Here is a 27,306-nt window from a genome sequence, read left to right as displayed (position 1 = left end):
CATCAGCTTTTTAACTGTCTTTTCCATATGCAAATCAGAAATACAGTATGCCTGGGGTGCACAGTCTTTAATTTCAAAAGCAAGCTGGTCTAGATACCTCATGACTAGGTAATAGATACGTCTCTCATATTTCCAAGGACTTGCAATAAGGAGAGTGGTAGAGGAATGGGAAAGTACCATCACATTAATTAGGCACTAGCCCATCAGTAGCAACAACACTAATAAAGAATAAAGGGTTCTGAGTTTGGCAGGTTTTTTTTTCCTAACCGCACGATAAAAGTAATTGTGAAACACAGGGTATGCACTCCTGCACTTACTCGAAGTGCAGCTGGTAACACTAAACTAGCAACCTGCTCTTTGTGACTAGAGTTTGCATTGTCACTCACCACTCTCAACGGTGTTTGCTGATCTCTAATGCCCTCACTTTGCTCTATAGTATAAAATTCCTTTAGGGATCAGTGTGCTGTATTCAGTGTGCTGCAGCTCCACTTCACACTAAACATTGTTTACTAGGCTGAGTCCTGTTTGCCACCTACTTACCCTACATCTTCCTGGAAATTGTACTTTGGATGCTAAAAACAGCTCCTGAGCAACACATGCCTGCTCCGTCTAATCACTCCTACCTGCCAGTAGCCCATGTGCCTTACACAGTAAGGTTATGAGGATGCAAAGAACAAAAACTGCCTCCCACTGCAGGCACCCAGGCAGAGGATCAACTGCTTTACTACCTGTGAGAAACAAAATGGTTTTCTTCTCTGCCTAAGAGAAGAAATGTTTCATGCACCCTCTTGTCCAGCTGTTTCAGGAAAAATCCCTCTCTAATCTAAACATGCTTTATATCAGATCCATCGCAGTTAGTTTATAAAACTTAGTCAAACGCAAAACCAAATATTTATTCCCTTACCTTTCTCTAGGAAAAGATAAAACTATTTTCTAGAAGAACAGAAGTAGAAGCTCTTCCTGCTTCTGCCTTTGCACAATCCCAAAGCTACAGTCAGATCATGGATAGTAAGCCAAGGTCATGTCTTTTCTCACGTTTCCTGGTGGGACCCTAGAACCACACAGCTACAACAGTGCTATAGAGAGAGCTCATCCTTTATGACACAAAACAATTGAAACAAAAGGCCCATAACTTACCTACCACACTGCAATAATGTACGAGAAAAACCCAAAAAGTCAAACAAGCTTATCTAGGCAGCAAAATGACCAGTATGAACACCAGCAAGCTCAGAAACACAGCCATGCTCTTGCTACCAGCCTTATAAAGACCAGGTACAAAAACGCACACTGTGAAACAGCTCTGTAAAAGAGTAATGCTGCCCTGTAGTAAGTTAGGGCAGAAATTACTGAAGTTCAGCAAAAGGGCTACTATGTTTATAGTATAAAGAAATACTAACTTCTTTAGATCTGCTTCTGTTCTCTGCCTTTCCTGAATTAGACAGTGGTATCTTTGTAGCTTCTTCGTTTAGGCTTTTATTTATCTCTAAAAAAACACTTTATGCTTCAGGTGCGTATACAAGCCTAAGTACAATTACTTCCTTTTCGAGAGACAAGGGAAAGACTATTTTACTTCCCCACAATCCTTTTAGAAAGCGAACTGCAACCTGCAATTTTTCACTGGCAGCACTTTAAAACAAAGGGCATGAGAAAAAAATGAGCTTTATGCTGTGTCCTGTAGGTTAGCAGATGTGAGCTCTGTCAGACAAGGGAGGGAGGCAAATTCCAGAGTAGATGGTCCTTCTGTGATAACAGCCAGTCACTGCTGCCTAGACACTTATTTCGGAGGAATGTAGTGCAGGTGATGCCCCTCACCTCGGCTGGAGGAGGCGCAGGCAGGGGGGAGGCAGGGAAGCAGTCTCACAGGTAGCAAGGCCCGAAAGCATATAGGATTCATAGATCAAAGTCAGTACCTTAAATAGGAAGCTAATGCAGTTCCTCCAGAGCTATCGCTCCTGCAGCTGAAACCTCGTAGCTGTTTTGTGCCCAGGTTCCATTGCCACCCTATGGAAGAAAGAAACCAGTGCACACAGTTTTCTTTTGACAGACAAAACATGTGCCTCGCTTCATGGGGATTTTCCATTTTTGCTTCTCACTGAACCCCTGCCCCAGTACCCTGCCCTTTGCACCGTCAGAAAGTGACGCAGAGCTGCCAGACTCACACACAGCTCATGTTGATGTGCTTTATTAATGAGTACCAAAAGTTGCCTGTCCTTTTCTGCCTCTGCACCCTTCTCTCTCCCATTTCCCAGCACCCAGAAATTGCTCTGGTCAGACAGGCAGCACCTTCTGGCCCTCAGGGAGGAAGGGTAAGGTCAGGACTTCACGGTATTGCTGCAGTGTGCTAACAGCTGAGCCACTGCTTCACTTCGCGGAGCAGTTCACGTTCAGAAAAAGCGTAAGGGGTGTGTGTGGCTCGTACATTGCAGTGGACGTGCAGAGAACTTGAGAGGCTCCAGGAACAAGATCAGGCCTTTTATTTTGGGGGTTCTGAGCAGAACTATTTATAAGCCAGGTCAGCACTACTTGTTGCTTAGGTGACTGTTCCTCCCCAGGATAAGAATACTTATCCTCCAGGCTAAATGCACCACTTGTGTTTGAGCGTGAATGAAGAACACTAATTTGGAAGCATTTGTCCAAATCAGTTCAGCCCCCTGAGAACTACGTATTTCATAAACTAACCTCCCTAGGCCAACATGCGTGGCTTTGGAAAAAACTTATGCTGCAAAGCACTTTTAAGCAGAGACTTGATTGCTGCTTTCCTTCTCTTGGCCCATAGCAGCGAATGTACTGGCAGGTTCGAAACATCATTTAAATGCAGGAATAACATCTCTCCTGGGTAAAGAACAGAAATCTGCAGAGACTAGATATAAAAACACAACCTGGGGGTGTGGGACTACTAGAGCTGCTGAAGTTAGAGGGGTCACTCTTCTTCCAAACCCAGCAGAGATCTGTGGACTTTCCCATTTTGGCAATGGGAAGAGAGGACTGCTCTCCTTTGACACCCGGAACAGACTTACACAGTGCCCAAAGTGACATCTGAATTTTAGATTGCTCCTGAGGGTATGTGGGCCCTATACCCTCGTGGATCACTTTCCTACTAGAGATTTGCAATACATGTAAGAAATGGGACACACAAAACAGAGATCAGAAACAGAACCATTATAATGAACAGTTGAGTGTGTGAGAAGAGAAAGTTGTATATGTGACCACTTAATTTATAGTAATTGCCTGGGCTGAAGGGCATTGAAGAAGGGTGGGCTCTTGTGGGCTTGAGCCCTATTATGACCACGGAAAGTTTTGATTCCTGAGAAAAAAGTGTTTTGCGGCAGAACCAGTGGCACTAAGCTACTGATAGGTGACCTGAATGTTGGTGCTGGCTTTCATCTTCCACCCAGGAAGCAGCTATACTGGCCTGATCTTGAGGGTGGCCTGGAGATGGCTCTAAAAATGTAGTCGTAAGTCTAGAGAGCGTGTGCATAGAAAACGCAGTGTTAGTCTCTATCAAGCATCACCAGGTCTCAGACCCTGGGAAGCTGAAAGATTTCAGATCCTGCCTTTGCTTTGTGTTTGGCCATATTAAACTCGCTCTTCTCTTTTGTTGAAATGAGTCAAGGAAATGTTGGCTGAATTCTTCACTGAGCTAAAATTGAGATGGTTCCACCATGATGGGAGCAAAGAGCCCGCATGCGGTCATGGTGCTCTTGATGTGCCCCTGATCACATAATAGCTCCACAGCCACACGTCCCCACAGGGCAGCATGAGTGTGAACGTGCTGCTCTGATCACAGTTACTAATGACAGTCCAGAGTGTGCTCCATAGAGAGGAGATATAAAGGTGACCAGAAATCAGGGTCACTCCCCAACTCCCATTCCCTTCACTGCCTGTTCAGCTCAGTGCACAAAGCCCATTTAATTGAGCTTTCGCGCAGAGGGGCAGTATGAAATTCTGCTCTCAGATGAGTTCTTAAAAAGCAGCAGAGAACAGTATACCTCAAGAAGAAAGCACATATTGCACTATAAAGGTAAAGGTTCATAGAAAACTTCCCAGTATCATTATGTGGCCTTATCTTCAAAGTGGGCTGAAGCCAAATCAGTCCAGAAATGCCTGGGTTAGTCCTCAGCAGGAGGGTTCCTTTTTCCTGTGCTTTTTCTTCCTCCTCCCTGCAGGCTCTGGTGAGCAGTTCAGACTTTTTTTTGGAAACTAACACTAAGCATCCTATTTCCAATAGATACAGCATACAATTATTTACAATGGACATAGACAAATTTCCCAAACTAAGCAATTAAACTTATTGCATTTTTCCCCCTCCTTACAATAAACAGGAAGCCTGTGCGTAAGGCACCCTTTCTGTGGGTTTTATGGCCATTACTTATGCTCCACAGTAGGGGAGAAGAGAGAGAAGAAGTAAGTATGGGCCTGGTGGGAAGAGTTGGCAAATGCAGAAATATGATGAATGAGCTGGAGAGATTTAATTTCTTACTAAATTCTCTACAAGCTATGTAACCTTTCTTTAGCTAAACAATTACTCTAAAAGGCAATGATTTTCTGCGTTTTCATTGAAAAGTCTTCATAATAACAATGGCCTATGTTCTCCTTCTTGAAGAACTTCTGCCAAAAAACAGTTTTCTTTTTTCCATTCAGCAGGAAACTTTCTTTTATTTTTATTTTTTCAATCTCATATTCCCCGCTAACATGGATTTACAAGGCCTACCACTTACTGCATGGGGCTGGGAAGAAGCTTCCCCTCAGGCCAAGTCATTTTGGTCTGTCTCCTTTATAGGGATTCTTGCATCTTCCTCCCAAGAGGAGTGCAGCCACTTTCAGAGACATAATGCCAGACCCAAGTGACCATTTAATCTGACAAAACATGACAGTTCCTATGTTCACAGGTACAGAGCACATGGAAGGGCATGCTCAGATTTGTTTTTCAATGGGCAAGCAGCAGGTCTTGCTGCTGCTGTGGTGGGCGCAGTCGAGAAGGGGAGCAGGTACCAACTTTTGTGTGCTAGGGGAGAGAGTCATCAGATCTTTAAATTTATTCGCCACGCTGCCACCATGATTAAATCAGAGTGGGTGCTGATCCATGCTGAACCACAGGGTCCTGTGACCAAATGGAGCATTGCAAGGACTTTGGATATTGTAAGGACTTTGGAGATGTGGCATGGGCAGAGTGCTTTCCTCCTGCAGAGCTGCACACTTGTTCAGATACACGCATGCGTATACACACACGCACAAATCAAACAAGCAAGTATAAGGCAAGATTATAGTTATGTGCCTCGTACTGCTTTTACTTGACTCGGCCAATTTCCTGGCCACCCCACGCCCACCCCCAACCTCCATTGCAGATAATGCTGTATTGGATTAGTCTGCCTCGCTGCTGCATCAGGTCCCAGATCGATTTATTGACTCTGTCAGAGTGGCTAGTACAGTACTTGTTACAAGAGCAGAATAGAAAGCAAGAATGTGTCCACATAAAATATAAAAATGACGTTTTGTTCGTTCTTTCCTCTTTTGCCCTATAGATCTTTATGTGTTTACACAGTGGAGAGCACTTTACTTAAGTTAATCAGCTCTTTCTACATTATTAATTGCGACAGTTAGGGTGCTACGTGGCGGCAAACGTATTATTGAAAACATTGATCTCATGCTCACGGTGTGGACCTGAGTAGGTTTTGTATTCCTTCCCTTCTTTTGCAACTGCTTTAGGGTACTATCAAATCACATTTCCGTGACTGACAATACGCCATCGATACCATTGATTTCAGAGGGGCAGAGAAAGAAAGGAGCATGCAGAGGTTCAGCGTATTCTGTAGGCTTGGAAAGGGGTTGTTGGAAGTTGGTAATCACAATAATTACATGCATGGCCTGATTTCTCTATTTTGTAAAGAGTAATAATTTAAGATCTGAAGTTCCCTAAGTGCTGAAGATTTGCGGAGACAGCATGATGAGACCTTTTAAAATGCGTGTAGAATGTATACCCTTAAAAAAAGACATACTGACTTTTTACAAGGGTTTTGGAAGTGCCTTTGAAAGACATTTCATGAAAGTTCAGCTTTCGCAGCTGATACCTGTATGAGCTCCATAAATTCCACACAGCCTGACAAACTCCAGTAGGTGTCATATATGACCTGGATGGAAAAGGTCAGCAGCTGGATTTATGGCTTTTGCATTTACTGGAACATTAAGATTTTTGCCAACTGCCATATATACTTCTTAACAATTCTGCAATCAAAGGATTAGGGCCACAATCTACAATGAAGGTCAAAAATTAAAGGCCACAATCCCTACATCCTTCCCAATGGATAGGCATTAAGCTACCTCTGTTCTAAAAATCACCTTTGCTTAATGGCCTTAACACGGAGGTCAAGGAATAAATAAGCTCCAGAGGTGAACACCTTGCAAAATAGACTATCTTGCTCTGAAATTAATATTAAATTCCATAAGAAGAGACCAAAAGATGAGAAGCCATTTCTTAACAGAGAAAGACTTTCCAGTTTGCAGCAGATTTCATGTTCCCGAGACACTGAGTATCATCTCCCCTAGTGCTGGACTATCCTAGACAAATGTAAATAGCATACAGGGGAAGGATTGGGGCTTCAAAAGAAATACAGCAAAATGACTGCAATTTTTTTTAAAACCTGTTTATATTTTAAATTTAACAAAGGTGTCTGTTCTTAGTAAGGATTACTAACAACATGCCACGTTGTAGCTTTCAAACTTTACCTGGTTTTAGTTCAGAACAACAAAAGGTATTGCCTTGTTTTAGGCATTTGCTTTTATAGTATATTCTACTTGAACAGAGGTAGAACTGGAAAAGTATAATCCAAAACCAGGATACTTGCAAAAAGAAAAAATCTAATATTAATAAATCAAGAGGTTAAACGTGAACATATCTTGTAGGCTTGAGCATGTAGCCTTTAGTTACTTTGGTTATTAATATTCAATTTTGAAAACAGTACTGATACTATAATCATAATATTTTCAGTCATATTCACTTGCATGACCCGACTCTTACATCATCTATACAAATACTAGTTATTACACATGAAGAGATGCAGCTAGATACATTTCAGAAGACAATGAAATGTAATTTTAATTATGAGATATGAGTAACAAAAATCACTATCAATAAAATGCAGCTACATTTGAGGCTGAAGGCAATAATTTCTGCATTGCTTGGAGCAGCTTTATAGAACTTTAGGTATCCTTTTGTGCTTTTGCTATAATGACATCTTTTTAAATATGACAACAGAAAAGGTATCTTTTTTTAAAAAAAGGGGATAAAGTTAGATATGAAATTTGCATGTGGGGTTAGGTTTTCTCATCCTTGCATGTACTAAACAATAAGATCTGAGATTTTGCAGGAACACTTTTACACAATTCACATAAATTCCTTGTTTAGCTTTTTTTTTTTTTTTTTTGAAGGACTTTCTTGTAGTGTTTTGGGTTAAAGATCATGTCTGTGAATCCATGGTATTGGACCCAACTGTACAATCATTGAAGTTGATGAGAGTAGGAGATGGAAGATTTGTTATTGGCAGGAGTTTGTTTTAGAAATATAATATTTTTGTTTAATTATGCTTGTATTTTGCTTATAGCTATGCACAGTAGAATAAATCTAGTCTTTTTCAATTAAGATAAAGGTTAAAATTCACATTTTCATTATGGGGAGGGCTTGCAGGGCAGTCATCATGTACGTCTAGAGTTTTTACTTTGTGGCTACAGGTATTCTCTCTCAGTGATTCCAAAGCGATCTTCCTTGATGGGTTTAGTTTGGGTGTTTTCCCAATTTACTGATCTTGTAGGCTAAATCTGAAATTATAGGCCAGGTTATGTTCCGTCTGGTTCATTCCCAGCAAGAGAGGCTCCACAGGCTCTTTATAAACTCCTTGTCTTCCTAACAGTAGCAACAAGGGCAGAATTTGTTCCAGTAATGGTAACTGCTTTATCAGTCTTGTTGATGATGCATGAGTCAAAACAGAGTTCAGATTCTTCTTGTGGAGGCTTTTCAGGAATACGAGGAGTAAAAGTAGTAACATTTAGAAAAAAGGAAAAAAAAAAAAAAAAAGATGGGGGAGAGCTGTAATTCTCCATACAATGGAGCAGCTTACTTACTGAGTACAAAGAGCCACTTCTATAGTCTATTTTCAGAGAAAAGCCTCACATTCAGTGACTCATAAAAGCGAAGAGGCACCTTTTGATTTTAAGTTCAAGGTTTACATTAGTAATTTTGTCTGTTTTCTCTGTTAGTATTAATTAAATTGAGATAGTTTAATTAGTATTACTAAATTTGATCATTAGTAGTAATTCATTCTGCCTGCCATACTGCACAAATATGATGAAGCAGAAATAACTAAATTGTTTAATTTCATCTGATTTAATGACTTTACACTCCACCAGGACTTTCATTGGCATCTCACAATATGTGTGAAAATCACTCCACACTAGGCCAAGACCCAACTCCCTTTAGCCAGCCATGTATAATACGTCCCTCTTCATCCAAAGGCGGATCACGTGCTGTGAAGGCTTTTCCCATTCCTCCGCTGGAGAGCTGGCTACCCACGAAGGCTGGGGTGGCCCTTCCTCGCCCCGGTCACCCAGCTCCTGGATCATCGCGGCCCCAGTGGCCCTGACCGAGCTGTACGGGACTCATCGGCCACCACATCCCTGGCCTGGGGCTCCCTGCGGTCTAACAGGAGCAGTCCCATCGTCCGGAATCCCCATGGCCGCACACCCCCAGGGCCAAGTGCCGAGCACCGGCGTGGTGTGCGGCCTTCCACTTCTCTTAGAGCAGTTTGTCCAGTTTAGCAAGGCACAAAGCATCAGGAAAATGGCAGACAGCAAAAATTCTGGTGTTCAGGAGGGGTTTTTTGTTCAGCTCAATGCCCTCTTGGCTTTCTTTTTTTAAGGGGAGATTTGGGGCGGGGGGTTCACTGCTGAATTGATTCATTAGTCCTCCAATTCACTGTCTACTTTAATTTTAAGGTCCACGTGGCAAGAACACCAGAGTTGCCTCCGTGCCCCTGTTCCTGCCTGTGTTAATTTGGAGATTGGTTTTGATCTCCTTGCCTAGTACACCTAGACTCGCCAAACCCCGATTCCTCCTCCTTTTCTGCGATCTCCAAACCCCAACCTTTCTCTGCCCGCTTCTGAAAACGTGCTGTTCTCTCAGCCCCCTCGGCCCAGAGTCCCCAGCTCCCATGCAGTCCCTCTGTCTGTCTGCACCTGTCCGGCATGCGCCCTGCCAGCCCCGCTGTTCCTGCTGCCCGCAGCCCAACTCCTTGCCTGCACATCCCAGCCCTCCGCCGACCTGCCCCCCACTATTCTTTGCCCTGCTTTTATCAGGCTGTGCACGCTGCCTTTGCTCTCTCAGCAGAACTGCAGGGCTGCTCATTTGTCTGCTTCACCCGCAGACATCCAGCGCGGGCAGAGACCAGGCACTGGAGGCTTTGGGGGGGGATTTTGGAGGGAGCGCTCGCTCTCCCCTCCAGCTCCAGTTATTACGCCCCTCGCTTTCCTTTTGCACCGTGTACTCTGAAGTATTCTCAGGGCAGTCAAGAAAAGCATCTGAAAGCTACCTTTTGTGGCCCAAACTCTGCAGAGCAAAGAGCCAGAGCCTCTGCAGCAACTTGCCAGCAGAGCAGCCCATCCCGCTGGGACCCCTTGTCCCCACGGGACCCTCACGTAGCTCCAGTCGCTCCATTGCTCCCCGCTGGCACAGGACAGGGAAGGAGAGTCCCTGGGGGCAAGCCCCCAGAGTGTGTGTGTGTGTGTGTGTGTCTGTCTGTCTCTGTCTGTCTGTGCGTGTGTGTGTCTGCGTGTGTGTGTGCACTCAGGCTGTCTCGCTGCAAATAGAACTTGGGAGGCCCGGGCTGGGGGTTGATTTTCTTTGGATGACTTTCCCTGATTGTCTAAAGCAATAAAACTAAAGAAACTTTGGGGGAAACGGTGGTTGAGGGGAGATTATTTTTGCAGTCCTGGTGCAGGCAAAACCCCTGAGGGCTTCAGGGGAGTTTTGCTCGCCTGAGGACTGCAGGAACTGGCTTAAATTGAATAAAACTGTAAGTACAGTATAGGGGACTGGGTAACAAGGAGTTCTGCAAAAGCAACAAAACCAGAGAGCACAATGAAGAATAGAGCGGGTTACGCCGCGGTGAAAGTATGTACTGGTTGTTATAACACCGTGCCTCTAGAATAAATTATGTCCCTTTAAAAAGTAATACTTTAACTGTGGAGCTATATAGAGACAATTAAGACGATATTGTTCTCCTCATTTCCCTCCCCCCCGCCTTCCTCCCTCTCTCTGCAGTAGCTCTGTGGAAACTTTTAATGCTGCAGCTTGAAACTTGGGCCTCTGGGTCTAAAATGCCTGAGAAAGCACTGCGGGCTCTAACTGTAAAACATTCCTTCGGCGGGCCCTGGAAACAGGGCGCGCTGGCGCAGGCGAAGTTCAGAGGGATCACATGTAAATGAGGACTGGCTGCAGACTCCCGAGGAGCGTTTTATTTCGCTTAAACCTGAACTTGAACTTGCAAACGTGCTGCCGGAGCCCGGGATGGGCAGAGCACGGCCGTGAGGGGCTGGGAGCCGGGGCTGCCGCTGGCCCCATGCACCCACCATCAGGGCTGGGGGGTCCCTGTGCACCCACTGGCTTTGTGCCGTGTCCAGAGGCACAGGGAAACGGAGGACAACGCAGGCACTGTAGTTTCGGGAGAGGGCTCATGGCGGTTCCCGAAGGGCTCGCTTTTTTCCTAACAAAATGCTGGAAAGTCCCGTCGCAGCAGTGTCTGCCATCCCAGTTTCCACGGGAGTTCCCAGTGTGAAGTTATAAGTAGATGCAAGTCCCGATGCACGCTTTATTTCATAAAAGGAAAGAAATAAGTGAAATTTAGCATAAGAAATATTAAAGTGTTGCACTCCCTAGCAAATTCAACTGTGCTTCCAGCAGAGGAAAATACAGGGCTGTCTGAAAAGCGAGGCATAAAGTGCAAAATTTAAAAACCCCTTCACAGCGTATTTACTTTTAAATTGCAATAGTAAATGTAAACCGTGAGGCGAGTTTTGAAGTCGTCTTTTTGCTTCTTTAATAAATGTGTGCTGCTGTTTTCTCTTTCCCTTGCAAGAGGCGATGTATGTACCGGGGGAGCAGGAGAGGTGCCGATGCTGGTGAGTGTCACCCAGGTGTGGTGGCAGAGGTGGCTGCTGGCCGGGCCGCAGGCGTGGGGCAGCTTCCTCCCCCCCACAGCTGTACTTGGCTGGTGGGTCATATTTTGGTCATTTCTGATTACTCCCGAACAATTTTGGCTGTGTTTATAGCAAAACTTTGAAAGAATGAATGGGCAAAAAAAAATCTTTTTGGCAGTAACTCAGGAAATATCTACAAAGATATCCTTTCTGGAGCAAGATATTATTTCAGGGTTTGTGTTAGGATCATTTTTATTCTGTGACAGCGCATAAAGAGACCGGGACAGAGCAATGAGGTCTGGCATAGCTAAAATCCCTTCAGTGTGTGTGAGGTTAGATAGATTATCAATGCAGAAACCACCACGGGCTTTGAAAAGTAAACAGCTGGCTTGGGTCTGTGTGCTGCGCTTTGGAGTTGTCTGCTGGATTTAAATGGCTAGCCTGCGAGTTTTGGAGTGGGGCAAATAGATACAGTTTTTCTTTTAAACACATCAAAAGGTTTTTGCAGCCATTTGTTTTCTTAGTTCCTTTATTTGTTACGATTTTCCTTTCTGTTTCATTCTGGTTTATTTTGTTTTTACAAACATCTTCACTGCCACCAGCAAGTCTACAAATAAAATAAAAAAAAAAAAGTTTTATCCCAGTCAGAAAACCTTATGGCAGCGACAAATATCAGAGAAAGCCATCGTCTCTCTCAAAGATTTCATCTCACCATCCACTTAATCCGCTTGCTGTACCTCAGATCTCAAGTAACTTTCATACTGTGGGCTCACTTTAATGGATAGAATCTATTTTTCATGAAAAAAGCAGGAAATAAGCTGTCTTTCGTACAAAGATTTACAAAATGTAATCATTGTTGAAATATTCTCTTTGAACTGCCTTGTCCGCAGGGGTGTCTGGCTCCCAATACCCCCGTTTCTTTAGAACACCCTTACAAGTTCTTCTGGTAGATCAGGTACACTGGTGGTTCTGGTCTTTGATGTCTTGAATGAATGAAAGAAAAGCATAATAAAAGAGAGCTGTTGATCAAGCATAAAATACTCTTTAAGCTGACAGAATGGCAGAGTTAACACATTCTAAGCTGCTTTTAGGTTTTTCCTTTTTTCCTCACATTTTCCTGTGCTTTGTGTACAGTGGGGGTTTTTATTTTTTGAAAAGTCTCTGATCTATGTAGTATGCCGTCCTCTAACAAAAACCAAAATGGGATTGTTTCTCTCTCTTTCTCCCTTTCTTTTTCCTCTCTCTCTTTCACTCCACTCTCTTTTTTTTTCCAAACAGCAAGGGTTACAGTTTAGTGTTACTGCAGTTAGCTTTCAGCGTAGGATGCAAAGTTTAGAAGTTATTTTGCAGATTTCAAAGTCAATTTACTAACAAATAAATGAACTTGTGCGCTGAACTATTTAGAAAACTGGAAGAAAACTGTAACTCGCAGAATGTTCCCGAAGTAAAAGGAAGACCCTCTGTCTAAAAGCAAAATTGTAAACTGAAAGACAGACACAAAAATGACCTCATTGTGAGAGAACTTTCTTTTAGAGTCAGAGAAAAGGGAAAGATTTCTTCCTGTAGATCTAATTTAGATCTTAAGTTCCCATACATTATTTATACATCATATTCAAAGTGCCAGCCTACTCTGCTTGCTGGATTACATTTCAAACATTTGCCATTGATAAGTCTTTGCTGTATTATATTCAGGCTAAATGCGAATATGTCATAGCGCAGTCAATCTTTAATCCGCTGAGCTTCAGGTTCAGACGGCAGGGGGTCCAGCGCTCAGAGCATTGCTTTATGCTTAAGAAACATCTGGGGCCAGCTGGGACACTTTACTGGAACATTCAGATGTCTGGAACAACAGCAGGAGTTACTGTATGAGTGTGTTTTCATAGGTTTGGGAGGGTTTGGGGTGACTTAGTTAAAAACACTAGCTGTTCCCAACTTGAGGTTTGAACCCAAGCAGAAATCTTGCCTGAAGTGAGTTTGTGGGTCCCAGGAGAGAAGTGGTTTGGACTACTATACATTTTTAATAGTCAGCAGGCAGAAGTCCGTATTACAAAATTATTGCACGTAATTTAATGCAGTTTGCCACAGTTGGCATTCTTGCAAAAGCTATTGGATGCAGAGCTACTGTACACATCGCCTGGAGACTAGTGTCCCTCCCGGGACGGGTTTTATCTTCCTCGAGACAGTATAAATGTGCTCATAGTGGGGCATGCGACTCTCCTGGGTGTGGATGTTGGACAACCAGAAGATTCACTCACTGTTTTATGTCCCTTTGGGGAATGACCAACATGCTACTTACGTCCCTTTTGGTATTTCATTTTGGAAAATATAATTACTAAATAATTAATCCCAGCTCTAAGAAAATAACTTCCATAGGCACAAAGGTGACCTTGTCTTTAATAGTCACCTTTTGGTTTACGCAGTAGAATCAAATTTCATGCCTGGAGAAACTGTGAAGAAACCAATAGAAAAGTGGGATGAATTCAGACGTGGGGTAAACCAAAGGCACTTAACTTACCTGCAGGAGCCCTCCAGCCAGTCACACCAGAAGCTCAGTTGCCACTGCCTTCACTCACCTTAGCAGCCCTTTAGAAATCGCATCAAAGCCCCAGTTTTGGCCCCTTGCTTTCAAACGACCCACCGTGGGGAAGAGCCTTCCCAGGACCTCTCTCAAGGTGATGTCTAAAGGACCAGTTTGCTGCCTAGCTGTTTACATTAGCTTTGCAAACGGAAGAACTCACTACCCCAATTCACCTTCTCGGGGTTAATGTTTTTGATTGCCTTGAAGTTCTTGAGATGACTGAAATGTCATGCCCAAACAAAACAACTGAACTGATGCGCCGTGATGAATCCTCGCAGGTGCCCGATGGTCGTGGCTCAGGTTCAGCTCGGCTGCTCAAACAGCCGCTTTGCCGGCGAGCTCTAAAGCTGCAAGGTTTTTTTATTTAGGCTCTTATCAAAGGTGGATTTTCCCGCCCAGGCCCGTGCAGCGATAGCTTTCTGCAAGCGCAGCCGTGCCCGGGGCAGCAACGGCTGCACCATCGCGGCAGCCGCCTTTGAAGTCCCGATGGCACCGACCTGTCCCGCCGCCAGGCAGCCGAACTGGGCTGAAACCTGAAGAAAATGGCTAGCACAGACCAGGTCTTAGCCCTAAGTGGATTAGGTGAAGCAAAAGCTCCTATGTGTGGAGTTAGTCAGAGTTTCAAACGTGTGAATGTCCTTAAATAACCTACATCGCCCGGAGAAATAAGCCAACTGTCACACCCAGTTCTGGATTCCACATTAACAACCTCCTTCCGCAGCATTAAACTTTGCCCTTGAGGACTTTTGTTTAACTTTTTAATTCGAAAAACAGATAGGACCGCTTTACAACCCTCACTTTTTGTATGAACTGAAAGGTCTCATTGTTAGGGCAGGAGATGTGCAGGTAGAAGTAAAATTAACAAGTTTGCGTTTGATTGTCTTTCTGGTTTAAACACGTGAGGGGTGCTCACGGTTAGGCTTGGGAGCCAGGGGTAAAACACATCGTGCGGGAAGGCTGGTTTAGGATGATTTTAATAAACAACGGGCCTATTTCTGGGCTCCTGACACAGGCAGAAACTGCTACCGGAGTCAATGAGGCACTTTCAGCTTTTTTCCTTTTAAATATCCTGAATCGCAGAGTGTTTCCTTGCTGTTCTTCCCATACAAAGGACCCGATTGTCAGAAGTCGCTTGAGGATTTTTGTGTGTCTCTGCTATCTCTAGAAGAGCATAAGAAACAAATAGACTCGCGCTATCAAAGAAACGTAATTGCCATTTCAGACTTCCTGTTTAGGATTCAGTCAAGTAGATATTGTTTATGGTTCATAAAACCTTACTACTGTGAGGATTCTCAGATACTGGCAGTGCAGAGTTTCAACATTCATGGTGCTGTAAATTAGGGGAAAAAAAAAAGTGTGATAATACTCCTCCGAGAACAGTAAAATAGAGCTCTGCAATGGTTAAATGGAATTTTATAAGCACATTCGGTGTGGAACTGTTTTGCATTACATGAGTTGAATACCTTAGAGATGACACACATCTGCAGGCACTTTATTAAATCCTTAGTCAGCACTTTTCAACCTGATGAGATTACTTCTTCATTTGACTGGAGAAAGGGAAGCAAAGATCTTGTACCGGACTGCAGAATTCTTTCTGGTGTTTCACCTTGAGCGCTGAGGAAGGACAGCGAGATGCTTGGCAGGACAATACAGACCCGTAGTGGCACTGACAATTGTGTGGCAGTAATTTTACTGAGTAGGACCTTTAGCTCCGGTGGATTCATTTAGCTCTAAACTCGCTGGGAGAAGAGTACTGCAAAGTAAATAGAGGGGAAATAAAATACTGGCTCTTTTATGAAAACACGCAAAGATAGTATCATCGTGACCATATTGTCATAACGCACATGATTTAAATGGAGATTTTAAATGAAGAATGGCAATACCCCGTTCTCTGTCAGTGTGCCGTCGGATAGGTTACACAACGTGAAGGGATAAAATGGGTAAGGTGGTTAGACGAGAGAGGACAGCCTGCACCACGTTGAGCAGCGCTCCAAAAGAAGGCAAAAAACACTTCAGCCGTCCGAACGCAGGGATCTGGGCTTCTTTTTCCCCCCTCTAAGCCTCGTTAATTGTGCAAAAGACAGATCCCAACTATCAGGGCTCCGAATGCATAATACACTTCCTAGACGTTTTCATTTGGTGCACGGAGGTCTCCTCTCCCCTTGCAGAGAAGTTTCACAGGTGCTTCAGAAGGACAATGGTGCTCTTCAGCCCTAATCCGGGAAGACTTAGACGTGTATAGGAGGCTTGAGGGGGATATGAGATCTTAATATTAAAATGATTAGGAGAAAAGGAGGATCATTCTGTGTGTGCATTTCAGCTGTAAGACGCTCTAAATTAAAACGGTATCCTGAGAGCGGTGCTGGTGGGATCTGATGGGTAAATGCGCTCTCTGTCTCGCTGTTCTGCTGCCTCAGCCCATAAAACATCTCATCCAAGCGGGGTTGCAGGAACAGGCGAAGTGGGCTGCAGCTGTTTGCGAGGTGCTCGGAGTTCGGATCCCGTAAAAGCAGCTTTCCAGTAAAGGCGATCCGGAGCCCCTGCATGGAAGTTTAAAAAATAGCTGCGCGGTTTGGGTCGATCCTGGAAGGGTTAATTAAGTTTTTCATTGGTATTACGGCTGAGCAGTGTCTGCAGGAGTCATATTGACACCCTGGTGCATGGTAACTCTACTCCTTTATTGACATGTTGCTAGTCAGGAGCACAATAGCACTCTGTGTCTGCAAATCATTGCTAAAATCATCTCAAGAAAAAAAAAAGTTTGAAAGCCCAACGCTAGACAAAGGCCCCAGAGCTGCACTGCGCCGCTAAAAACTCCGGAGTCAGCAACTTCTATTGATTAAAAACTAACCTTTAAAGTAACTCACAGAGTGTGTGGTTAGCATTTAAATTTAAACATGTCATGAGTTGATTTGTGTTACTGAATACCAACTCAGAAGGAGTTACATTCACATCAGATTTTTTTTTTTCTAATTCCCTTAAGCAGCTAAAGTATTTCATGAAATGTCAATAGGGCAGGGGAGAAAAAAAAGGTGTTTTGGAGGGAGGGGACTCGCGCCCAGCCTCGCCGTTTCTTTTCCCATGCAAATAGTCACCCCAAAAAGAAAAGTGTGGGGAGCGACACGCAATAATTAGACCTTTGTCTAACTTTCCCAAGTGCCAGCGAAAGACAGATTAATTAAATATACAACAGTGTTGGTTTTTGGAGTGGGGGTCTCTCTTGCTGTGGAGGTCATAAATTAGGCAGAATAAATACTTCAATGTGTTTGCAGCGGGGCTGCTACGTCAGAGCGGCTGGCGGGCGGTGGGAGGGCGCAGCGCGGCTCTTGCTAATGATAGTCACGTCTGGGGCTGTCTGGTTGCCCCTAGCAACGAGACATGATGTAACACCAGGATGAACTTGAACTTGGGGGACTTGAAAAGGGAACAATAGACCAGAGCAATCAATAAAGCCTATTTCAGTGAAGGATTACAGAGCCGCTCTGGGGTAACCTTGTCTGCAAGGCGCAGGCTGAATAGCAAGATGCGTGAAGGAGCGCGGTGCCGTGGGGGGACGGACCGACGGACCGGCCGACGGACGGACCCACGGGCGGCGGCGCGCATCCCCTGCCGGCCGGGGCGGCGGGGACCCCGGCTGCGCCGCCCCGCCGCTGCCCCGGCCCCGGCCCCGGCCCCGGCCCCCAGCCCGGGGGAGCGCGGCCGCCGCCGCTTCGCCAGCCCGGGCCTCCTCCGTGAGCAGCCCCACCTCCGCGGCCGCAGCTTGCTCGCTTTTTGCCTCTTTTCCCTACGTTTTTTCAAAAAAAAGCTGCTTTTGAAGTGCACGGGGAGTGGCGAGGCCAGAGCAGCTCCCGCGCCGTGCCCGTGCCCGGTGGTCCGTGCGGCCGGGCCCGCGGCGGTGGCAGCCCGTTGGACATCTGCAGGATAGATTTGAATCGGCTCGGAATTTTTAACCCCTCTACTCCCTGCTGGGGACTTCCACAGTTCCCGGCCCGGCCAAAGACTGTCACGCTCAAATGACGAGCGTAAGGGACGACCCCGCAAAAGTTCGGAAGAGTTTGCAGCCCGTGGTCGGACGTGCCTCCGGCACGGCCCGCGCTCAGCTTCCCTAAAATCAGTAGGGCCCTGCAATCAGGGAGGGGAACGGGACTTGGCACCGCTTCACAAATCCCGCCAGAACTTTGCTCTGTTTATGAACTTTACATATGAGAACTATTTCGTTTAATTGCAGCCTGCGTAAGTCTAAATATAAAATCTGTAGGCAATAGATGGAGCCGATACGGGACCGGTATGTTTGTATTCAGAAGGGTGAGCGGAGGAAGAGTTAGTTAATGAGGTGTACTGGAAGCAGGACAACTTCTCCGATCGTGCTATTTATTTTACCGGTTCCTACCTCCATGGCAAGACCACATAGTCTCCAAGTCCCACATGAAACTTGCCTCAGAGTCTTCTGTAAATGTTCATAAATCCTCCCCGGGTTGATGATGCTATCAATCACGTCAGACGCTGAAAAGGAGCGGAGGAAAAAGTTGGTAAAACTTGTCGTCAGTTTATACGTGCACACGTATGCACCTCATATATTACGGGAGCCCGAGTAAAACCGTGGGGTATCAGCAACAGCTCTTTAATACCTGAATCTTTCTTGTTGTATTACTTTACTTCAGGCTAAATAGTTGCCGCTTGTTGGTGTATTCCCACAGCAATATGTCATTGCCAAGTAGCATCCCCCTGCGCCTACAATCCCAGGGCCTAACACTGCTCTTATTCATCCGGGGTTCAGGTCGGTCTGACCTCGCCGGGGCTGCGTTGGGTCTCCCCGGTGCGGTGGCACTGCCCCGGCTCCAGCGGAGCCCCCTCCGGCTTTCCAATGGTGTTTATTTTCCTATCGAGGAGCGAAATTGCTTTCTGCGCTCTGGGCATCTGCGCAGTTGGGTTAAGGACGGTATTGTCGCGGCGCTGAAATCCCAGGGAATTCCCTCCCTTTGGGGGGAGGAAGGGAAAAAGAGATATTTTCCCAAAGAAAAGCTATTAGTTGAGGTCTGCGTTTTGTTTTGAAACACAAGCATGGCCAGAGATACGGGACATTTTCGCTGATCCACTTTCCCCCCCCATTCGCTTTATCCTGGCTTTTCTCTAGTGATCCACGTTTCTCCTAAGAAAACAGCCCTGTTGTTGAATTTCTATGCATCTGTTCCAGTGAGACAGTTGAAGCAGGGCAGTATAAAGCAACAGATGCTTATGCTGGCACATGCCTAAATACCCAAGAAAACCCCGACTGCAGGGTGATAAATGGCACAGAAAGGCGAATGTGTATCGCCTTTTCAGGGGATTAGACAAAAGTGAACTGGAGGGATCTTCAAGCCATAATCTATTAAAAAGATTGATAACTTGTAATGTGACATGACCCCCGCGTTCATCTGTAGCTATGTCCAGCAACTGTCGGCGGAAAAAAAAAATATTGATTTGTACAGTATTTTTAATTAAGCTTTGTAATTAGGTCAATTCGTCACGGTCTCAATTAGCCCCCCTCTTGGTGGAGGAGGCTGGCGGCGATGCCCCGAGCCCTTCGGGAAGCAGCAAAAGCGGGCGGCGGGGCTGACACTTCTCCTCTCTCTTTTGCAGTCCTGGTACCTGGGATAAAAGTCTCCGCTTCCCACCACCCACCGGACAGACCACCAGACCCCTTCCCACCTCTGTAACACGGAAGCAGCAGCAACACAGCGCAGCGACTTCACATCGGCGGAAGGGGAGGCGAGCAGACACCGACAGCAAACTAGTACATGGAAATGGCAAACGTTATGGTTGAATGGCAAAGGCCGTAACTTTTTCGAGATTTTATTTTTTTTTTTTTAGACAACTTAGGACTGTTGTAATTTCTCATATGGTGCTGGAAATGGTTGGGCTTCATAACTTTTGAAGTGTTTCATTGGTAGTGTAAGCGTTAGGTGACACTGAGTAGAACTAGCCTCTGCTGCTGCTTACCAACTCGCTGTTGTAACACACTTTCCATATGGAGCCTAACTGTTTTACAGTATCCTCATCGATTTTTCCCATACAGGTGTGAGACTTCTTGAGAAATCATGAAACACACTTAAACTATAACTTTTGTAGTAGCTGAATTCTGCAATATATAACTTACCGGACAGACATAGAGCATGTTTTTCTGTAACATATCGGAAAAAAAATTGCAGGTTTTTTTTGGTTGGGTTTTTTTTTTTTTTTTTTTTTTTTTTACAGTCGGCACTTAGATACGTAACATGAACCATAAGAGCATTGTCAACAATTTTTTTCCACTCAATTGCAGAGCGATTTAAAACATCGAACTACTACTATTCACTAAAAAAAAAAGAAAAAAAAGAAAAAAGTTTGAAATGCTGCACTTACATTTAAAAAAAACATTTTTCAACAATTTTCAACAATTACACAAAAATTCACGCAGAAATGGGGAAGTTGGTCTGTTTTGACAGAAACTGACAGGAATCAATCAAAACAATCGAATTTTGAATTGAGTAAAGTGCAATTTCATTGGATAGCTAAATATCTTTGTAAGATAGAGATTGTTGAAAATTCTATTTTTGTTTTCCAAGTCCTTCCACCCCAGGACTCTAAATTATTGGGGTAAAAAACAGCCTTGCAAGAAAAAGGGGAGCTATTTTTGCTTTTTATGTTTTTTATTGTTGAACTTGTATCCCTTTAAAACTGAAGGAAAATTAAAAAAAAAAAAAACAAATCTAATGGTGCTTTTACCACAATATGTTAACTACATTAAATGCTAATTAATCATTTTCTGTTATCAAAGCACATAACTAAAATGAAATCATAATATCTGTTAATTTTATAAGCTAAAAGTCACTATAATGGATTATGCCAATTCTGACAAATTTTACGTGTTTCCGGCAATATAGGGTTTATCAGTTCTCAAACACCTTGGGAATAAGAGAGAACGGTCCAGAAAGTAAAACATCTTCGTGTCCCTGAACTGGTACATTTTCTGGACTGCGAAGAAAACAATACAGAAACGAATGATGCTGATCTTACAACTTATGCCAGTTCAAAGCAAGGGCACTTGCTGAAGAAGAAAAAAAGAAAAAAAAAAAAAAAACAAAAAAAGTTTGGACCCCAAACGTCCTGTATCTTATGTACAAAAAAAAGGAAAAAAAAAGAAAAAAAAAAAGAGTGCAAGTGATTTTTTCTATCAGACAGCGGAGCACCCCTTTGCTTCACATGCAACTTTAAGAAGGTTTCCTATACTATACATATATATACGTTCTGGTTGGCGAGTCCAGCTAATCAGAGAAAGTCTCTGCATGTTCTAGTGTTAGTAACTAATTTTTATATAGTTAATGTAGGGTAAAGTAGAGTGCATTAAGACACAATATTGTAATCCCTATTCCAGGCACTTGCCTTTAAACTATGTTTGTTCGACCCTTCAGAAGGGTTTCTACTACTGTCCTATACAATCAAGTAACTGAAATTCTTGGGAAGACACTTTGCTCCTCATCTTTTCCCTGAAACAATGTTTTGTTTTGTTTTCTTAATTTGCACGAAACAAAAAAAAAAATTCCATATCAATGTGCCTTGCCCTGGATAGCGATTATTTGTGGAATTGTTGCACATGTTCCTATATTGAAAGGGGTTTTTCCCTAGTCAAGCATTTGGAGACACTTTTTGTAAATGTGACTTTTATGTCAGCCATTGTCAGTTTCAACATCTAGAATTAAATAGGATGTTAGTTGTTCCGCAGATAGGAGTAGTGTTTATTGTCCTGTATGGTCAGTGGCAGTGCTATTCTGAGATCTGTAGATGCTAGATTATCAGTATTTTTGGATGTTGCTGCATTTTACATTTTATTTGGAGTCTTCCTTTTTGTTTTGTTTTCTCCCAGATATATGAAAATATGCAATACCTGCTTATATCATGTAGAAAAGCTTAGCAATTATTAATTTTTCTTTTATTTTTTTTTATTTGACCAAAGTTGGTGCTGCACTTGACGCAGTGTGTTTTAGGTGTTTGTCTTTGTACTTTTGTGATTTTGAATGCACATGCAGGAAGGGCTCTTCTTAGAGAAGCAGTCAAACTGTGAAGCACTAAGCTGAACCCTGCTTCAAGCAATTTTTGTTTTACAACTGTTCCTTTCACAAGCAAGCCTTAAAAAAAAAAACTTCCTTTTTCTTCAGATCCCACACCCATTTTTATTAGCAGACTGCAATCAATCCACATTCAATAAAAGTATATAATGCCCATTTTTATATGCACGTTTTTAAACTTCCAAGTTCTGAAAATTGTTTACTGGTTATTCTCTATTTAAGGAAAAAATAAAATGTTTTGGATTTTCATATGTGTCTGATAAGTGGTTGAGTAGTCATTTTGCTCTATTGTATTGTGTGATTGTTAGTATATGGTATCACATCCTCTAGCCAGCATCCTTTGCCTTCCCTATAGCACTTAGCTGGGCATTACTTTATTAAGACATATGTGCACTAAAAAAAAAATAGCAGCTTTCAGTGCTTCACAGTGAAGGGAAAAAAGCCTAGACAAACATTTTGTCAGAACCTTGCTATGAGACAAGGTATTACCAGTAAATTGGTTGTATATACAATAAAATTGCACCCTTTTTTAAACAAAACAAACTAAGCAATAGTTTGGGCAGTTAGTTGTTTTTAGTGAGCATGTTGTAGTCATGGCTGCAAAGAGAGAGAATTAAACTGCCCACTCAGAAGATATGTAATTTGTATGTTGTATAGTTTTATTGATTACACTGATTTATTCTACCCTATTTTATAATGCAGGACTTTTGTAATGTTGTTTAAATGAGGAAAAATTTCTGTCAAATTAGCTTAGTGGAATTTCTGATTGTTCGTTATAAAGGCAGCGTTCATAGAATTGCTTTTTTTTTTTTTTTTCCTTTGGGAACTGGATTTAAGTTAAAAACTTTCCTGTTTCCTTTTTGTATGTATTTAAATACAGTTATTTTTCTTCTCTCAATGGTATAGCATATTCCTATGCTTGAGAAGTATAGGCTACTGAAGAACCATTGTAAATGGACATTACAGGTATGCTGTATTTTTGAAGGTATTTTGTCATATTAAGTTTGATGACGCTAAAGTTAGGGAACTCTGAGCAGAATTGCGAGAAAAAAAAATGTTTTAAAGGCTTTAAAACATTAGGTAGGCGGTCAAGGGTGTTAACCAACAGGGGTTGTAAAGTATTACACACTAAATTAAATTTTCGTTCACCTTACTCTCACGCAGAAAACACAGCAGTTCCGTTCTGTGCAGGTGTAGAGAACAAACAGTGTTTTAGTCCTCCGAGTCAAGCCAGGAGCGGGGAGCCGAGCAGGAGGGATCCCGCTCGGGGTGTGCGGGCTGCAGGCAGGAGCAGGCAGGAGTCGGGCCAGCGGCCGTAGCCCCCGACTCCGCGTCAGGTTACGTTCCCGCTCCCCTCCGAGTCGCTCCGGTCGTTCTTTTTGAGTCAAGCGAACAACTTTTTTCTCCCCGTCTCCTTCTCTCCAGAAACCGTCAGACGCACAAACACTCTGACCTGTATCCACCCCCCCACCCATCCAAATTTAAAGCCCTAGAAATGGCTTAGCGTGAATTGACTTCTTCTCAAGTTAATTCCTTTCTTTTTTCCTCTTTTTTTTGAGCGAGGGCACTTGCTTTTATCATGCCGCACACCCCAGCAATGCCATTATTATTTATTCTTCTTCCTTTATAATAAAAACTTTCGGGCTTCGAGTTTAGGCAGCCATGGTACACTTTGTCCCTGTTGCTTGTTCCCCCTCTCCTTAAGGTCGAAGGGGAAAAGAAACACCAAGTTTTCTCAACTCCACAGTATTCAGTCAGCCCACAGGAATATGCAAAATCCCTCTAACATTTTTTTTTTCTTTCTCTAGTTCTCTTTGTTCCGTATATTTGCAGCTTTGTAGTAACAGTGTTATAAAATATTTACTGTACAAAAATACAAAAAAACCCAGATACATAGCCTAAAACAGTTTTTTTTTCCTTGTGGTGAATTTTTTTTTTAAGAATGTCAGTTAATATTGTACTTTGCATTGTGTCTCTGGAAATATCTTTTTTTTTTTTTTTTGGTAGAAGGCCTCCATCGAACAAAATTAAAACCATAACCGGCATGACAATGTAAGGAGAGCTTCAATGGCACCTAAACAATAAATAAATAACAAAATAAACCTCATGAGGTCTGTCGGAGGCAGGTCTTGTGAAGTTAACACTGCCTGCTAGGCAGGATTTTCATTAAATCAAGCTTACAATGCCAATTTTGTCTTGAAGTCAATGCATGTATTACTGTTTGACACTAAACCCAGCTATGCCATCATCAAGTCCAAGGCTGCGCAATAGTCTAATTAGTATCGAGTACATTTTCCTTTTATTTTTTCCAATAAAAAAGCAGTGGGATGAAAATTGCTTTGATATATAGCAGGTAACATTGAAGCTATTCCATAGCACTTAACTGTAGTGAATACTGTGTCACCAATTCTGAAATCAATTTAATGTTTAATGCAAATCCATTACATGGTGCTATTACAGGCTGGCAAAATGATTTACAAAAATGTGACAACTTGGGCTCAATTCACTCTGCTTTCCAACAATGTAAATGCATAGCAGTGTTTATCTGCATGAAAACTATGCACTAATCTATCTGAAAAAAAAAAAGAAAAGAATATATCAACTTTGGTATCTACTTTCCGTTTACTTCGATCCTTGCCTTTTCGGTCATTGTTATAATGCCAGCTTTAGGACAGAAAGAATTATAAGAAAACCAGCATAATACCTGATATATTAAAATGTAGTGCCTGTGAAATCTGTATTATATTGCTCTTCTGAAGTAAGATTTTTCTACACCGGTAGCCTTCGCTGTCTGTCAGAACCTTCTGATATAGGTGATGTAAAATAACCGTACAATATTAATGCATGCTATTCCATAATGCTTAGTAGCTGTATGAATATTACTCAAAGTTATGTTAGTCTTTTTTTCTGACTTGGTTCTTGTCAGATAGGTTTAAAGATATTTCACTGAGAACGCAAATTCTGTCTTTTCTTGATTTGGGGTGTTTTCAGTATTTTGGAGGTATACATTTACTTAAATTCAGTATTACTTGTGTTTTGGGTTTTTTTTCTTTTTTTTCTTTTTTTTTCCTTTTCTTTTGTTTTTTTCCCCCCCTAGAGGGCAGGACATGGTGTTTGAGACCAGAAAGCCGTGCCTGGTAAGATTTTCGTCTCGAAAAGCTACCCTAAGAATTCAGAGAGCTTGCTCTGAAGAACAAGACGCGTAAAGTTCAAATTTAAGGGACGGTCCTTTAAACCCACAAATGAGATTGAGCTCACGTTGCGAGAGATTTCTTAATGGGCAGCGGTTAACCAGGTACCCATGCTTGACCCTTCTTCACACCAGACTTCCTCATATAGAAAGAAAAACCCTTTAAAAAAAAAAAAAAAAGAAAAAAAGAAAAAAAAAACCTCATGTGGTTGTTTAGTTTCATGCACAGTTGCAATATTTTTCTTCAGACAAACTCTGTACAAACTTTGGGCCCGATTCATAAAAGCTCCTTTGCTATTAACACGGGAGGCTGGTGGGCTTTTGTCGTCCAAATTGAGGATGGCTTTCTTTCCAAGCGCACGCTTTGGCGAGCCCCGCTTTCCTCGGCACGCGCGCCCGCTGGCTTTCCTCGCCCTCCCCTTCCCCTCTCCGCCTGCCCTAACCCCAACGGAGAACACGAACGGACGGGAAGGGGCCGTGGAGGAGGCGAGGCAGCGCAGGACCATGCTCCGACACCCCAGAGCCGCAGGCTGGCAGGAGAAAAGGGGGAGACAGGGGAGAGGACGACGCCGTGCCGCGCTCTGGCCGATGCCAGGGCTTTGTAACACGGTGGTACGAGGCTCCTCGATTACAAAAGAGATCTTGTCCGTACCAGAAAAAAAATACGCTAGATCGCTACCTCTGAGCTCTAGAGAAAACCTTCGTAAAGGCAAACACTTGTACACAATGTGAACTTTTGTACTTCTATGCTTTTTTTTAGGGAAGACTATTTTCCACTTAGTTAATCTTCTATGCTCGAGCATGAACAAAAACAATTGTGTTGGGTGAAATCCCCCCTTTTGTCTGCATCCACAAAGTAATATGAGGGGGAAAAAAAAAAAAAACCCCGAAGATGAGTTTCTAGTCGGAGCATGGTAGGAAGAGAGTGCCCGGCTTGGCATCCGCCGCCACTGCCTGTTCTTGCTGCCGGCGCCCGGCTGCGACTGCTGCCGTGGGGAAAGGTCTGCGAAATTCTTTGCTTTGGAAATACAATCAAGGAGAAATCTCCATTTTGGCCGGCTGTGCGGTTTCTCCACGCAGCTGAGCTCTGACCTAGCCCTGCCCTGCTGCCTGAGACTGGCCCAGCCAAGTCCCTCAGCGTCAATTTGAAATTCGGGGTGCTAAAATTTCCGCCGGCCGTGTGAAAGATCTGCTGCAAATTCACTTGACACCCGTGTTAATACCATGTCGTGTTCATTTTTTTTTTATGAGTCAGGCCCCTCGTGCCTCTAGTATACTTGTATTGACTCTCATAGTTACCATTTTAGTTTTACTGTGTTCTGTGAAAAAAATTGTAATTGGTTGAGAATCACTGTGGGCATCCATTCTTATTCAACTAAGTCTCCGCAGGTTTTTTGAGCTGGTGTGGATTAGTTTAACTCTTGTATTCAACCATTAGTGCTACCACCTTCTCACATTACAATACAATTACTGGAAGCAAGTACTGCATTTCCTATGCAACAAAAAAGGAAAATAAAAAATTGCTAATGCTAACAGGCTGTGTTGTTATTTACTTTCAGCTGGGCACAGAGGGGGTGTGCAGCTGTAGGGCCGTGGGCATCGCCGCCGGTCACGGCATCGACCTCTCCAGGGCGGGTTTGGGGGTTCCCGGGCAGTAGCTTCATCCCAAATCAGGGGAGTGTTTGGTTAAATTGAGTCACTGCTGTCACATCGACCATACTTTCCCGTGCTGTTGGTATCCCGTCAACACAAAATCGTTCCTCACACGGTAACAGATTAATCTTCAGCAAACCTCTGCAGATTAAATCATCCGGAGTAAAGACACGAAGCACATCTAGTAAAGACTAACTGAGGCAATTAATTCTGCAAATGCTACAATATATCTTCAAATGTAGCTAAACTTTAAGAATATTACCGCATTTCCTAAGAGCCCCAGCACCCGATGTCAGCCGCGTTTTGGCCATCGCTGTTGCAGATGGCCTCGCAGCCTGGCCGCGCAGAGCTGCCCCACTCAGCCCCGGCTGTACTGCGCCGCTCCGCGAGGCTTCAGTGGGCGATGGACAGGAAAAAATAAGTTTCTTAACAACCTTGAAAGTTTTCTTTGAAGTTTTTCACGGTGCGACGCCTTTTTCTTAAAAGATCTCTGCAGAAATTAATATTTGCGGAAAGGAATTTTTTGCATTTAAGCCATTCTACCTGTTTTCTACCTGCAAGCAGGCGCGGCGGCTGAGGCGAGGGCCGGTGCAGCTCTGCGGTGTGGCCTTGGGGGC

The 27,306-nt window shown here is 43.5% G+C and overlaps 1 protein-coding gene across 4 annotated transcripts in view; it reads left to right on the top strand.

Moving 5' to 3' along the window:
- Positions 1-19,781, top strand: part of NFIA (nuclear factor I A) — a 247,552-nt gene extending 227,771 nt beyond the window's left edge. For 2 of the 4 annotated variants that reach the window (XM_075711627.1, XM_075711626.1), the window contains one exon: positions 19,382-19,781. In XM_075711627.1, the coding sequence (XP_075567742.1) occupies positions 19,382-19,458 (77 nt within the window). In that variant the 3' untranslated portion in view covers positions 19,459-19,781. The remainder of the gene's footprint in view (positions 1-19,381) is intronic. The other 2 variants (XM_075711624.1, XM_075711625.1) reach the window with 1 other exon arrangement.
- Positions 19,782-27,306: the final 7,525 nt, after the last annotated feature.

The sequence above is a fragment of the Pelecanus crispus genome, chromosome 5 (genome assembly GCF_030463565.1).
Source record: "Pelecanus crispus isolate bPelCri1 chromosome 5, bPelCri1.pri, whole genome shotgun sequence".
NCBI classification, from domain to species: Eukaryota; Metazoa; Chordata; class Aves; order Pelecaniformes; family Pelecanidae; genus Pelecanus; species Pelecanus crispus.
The sequence above is the reverse complement of the archived record's forward strand: the minus strand, read 5'-3'. Positions and strand labels throughout refer to the sequence as shown.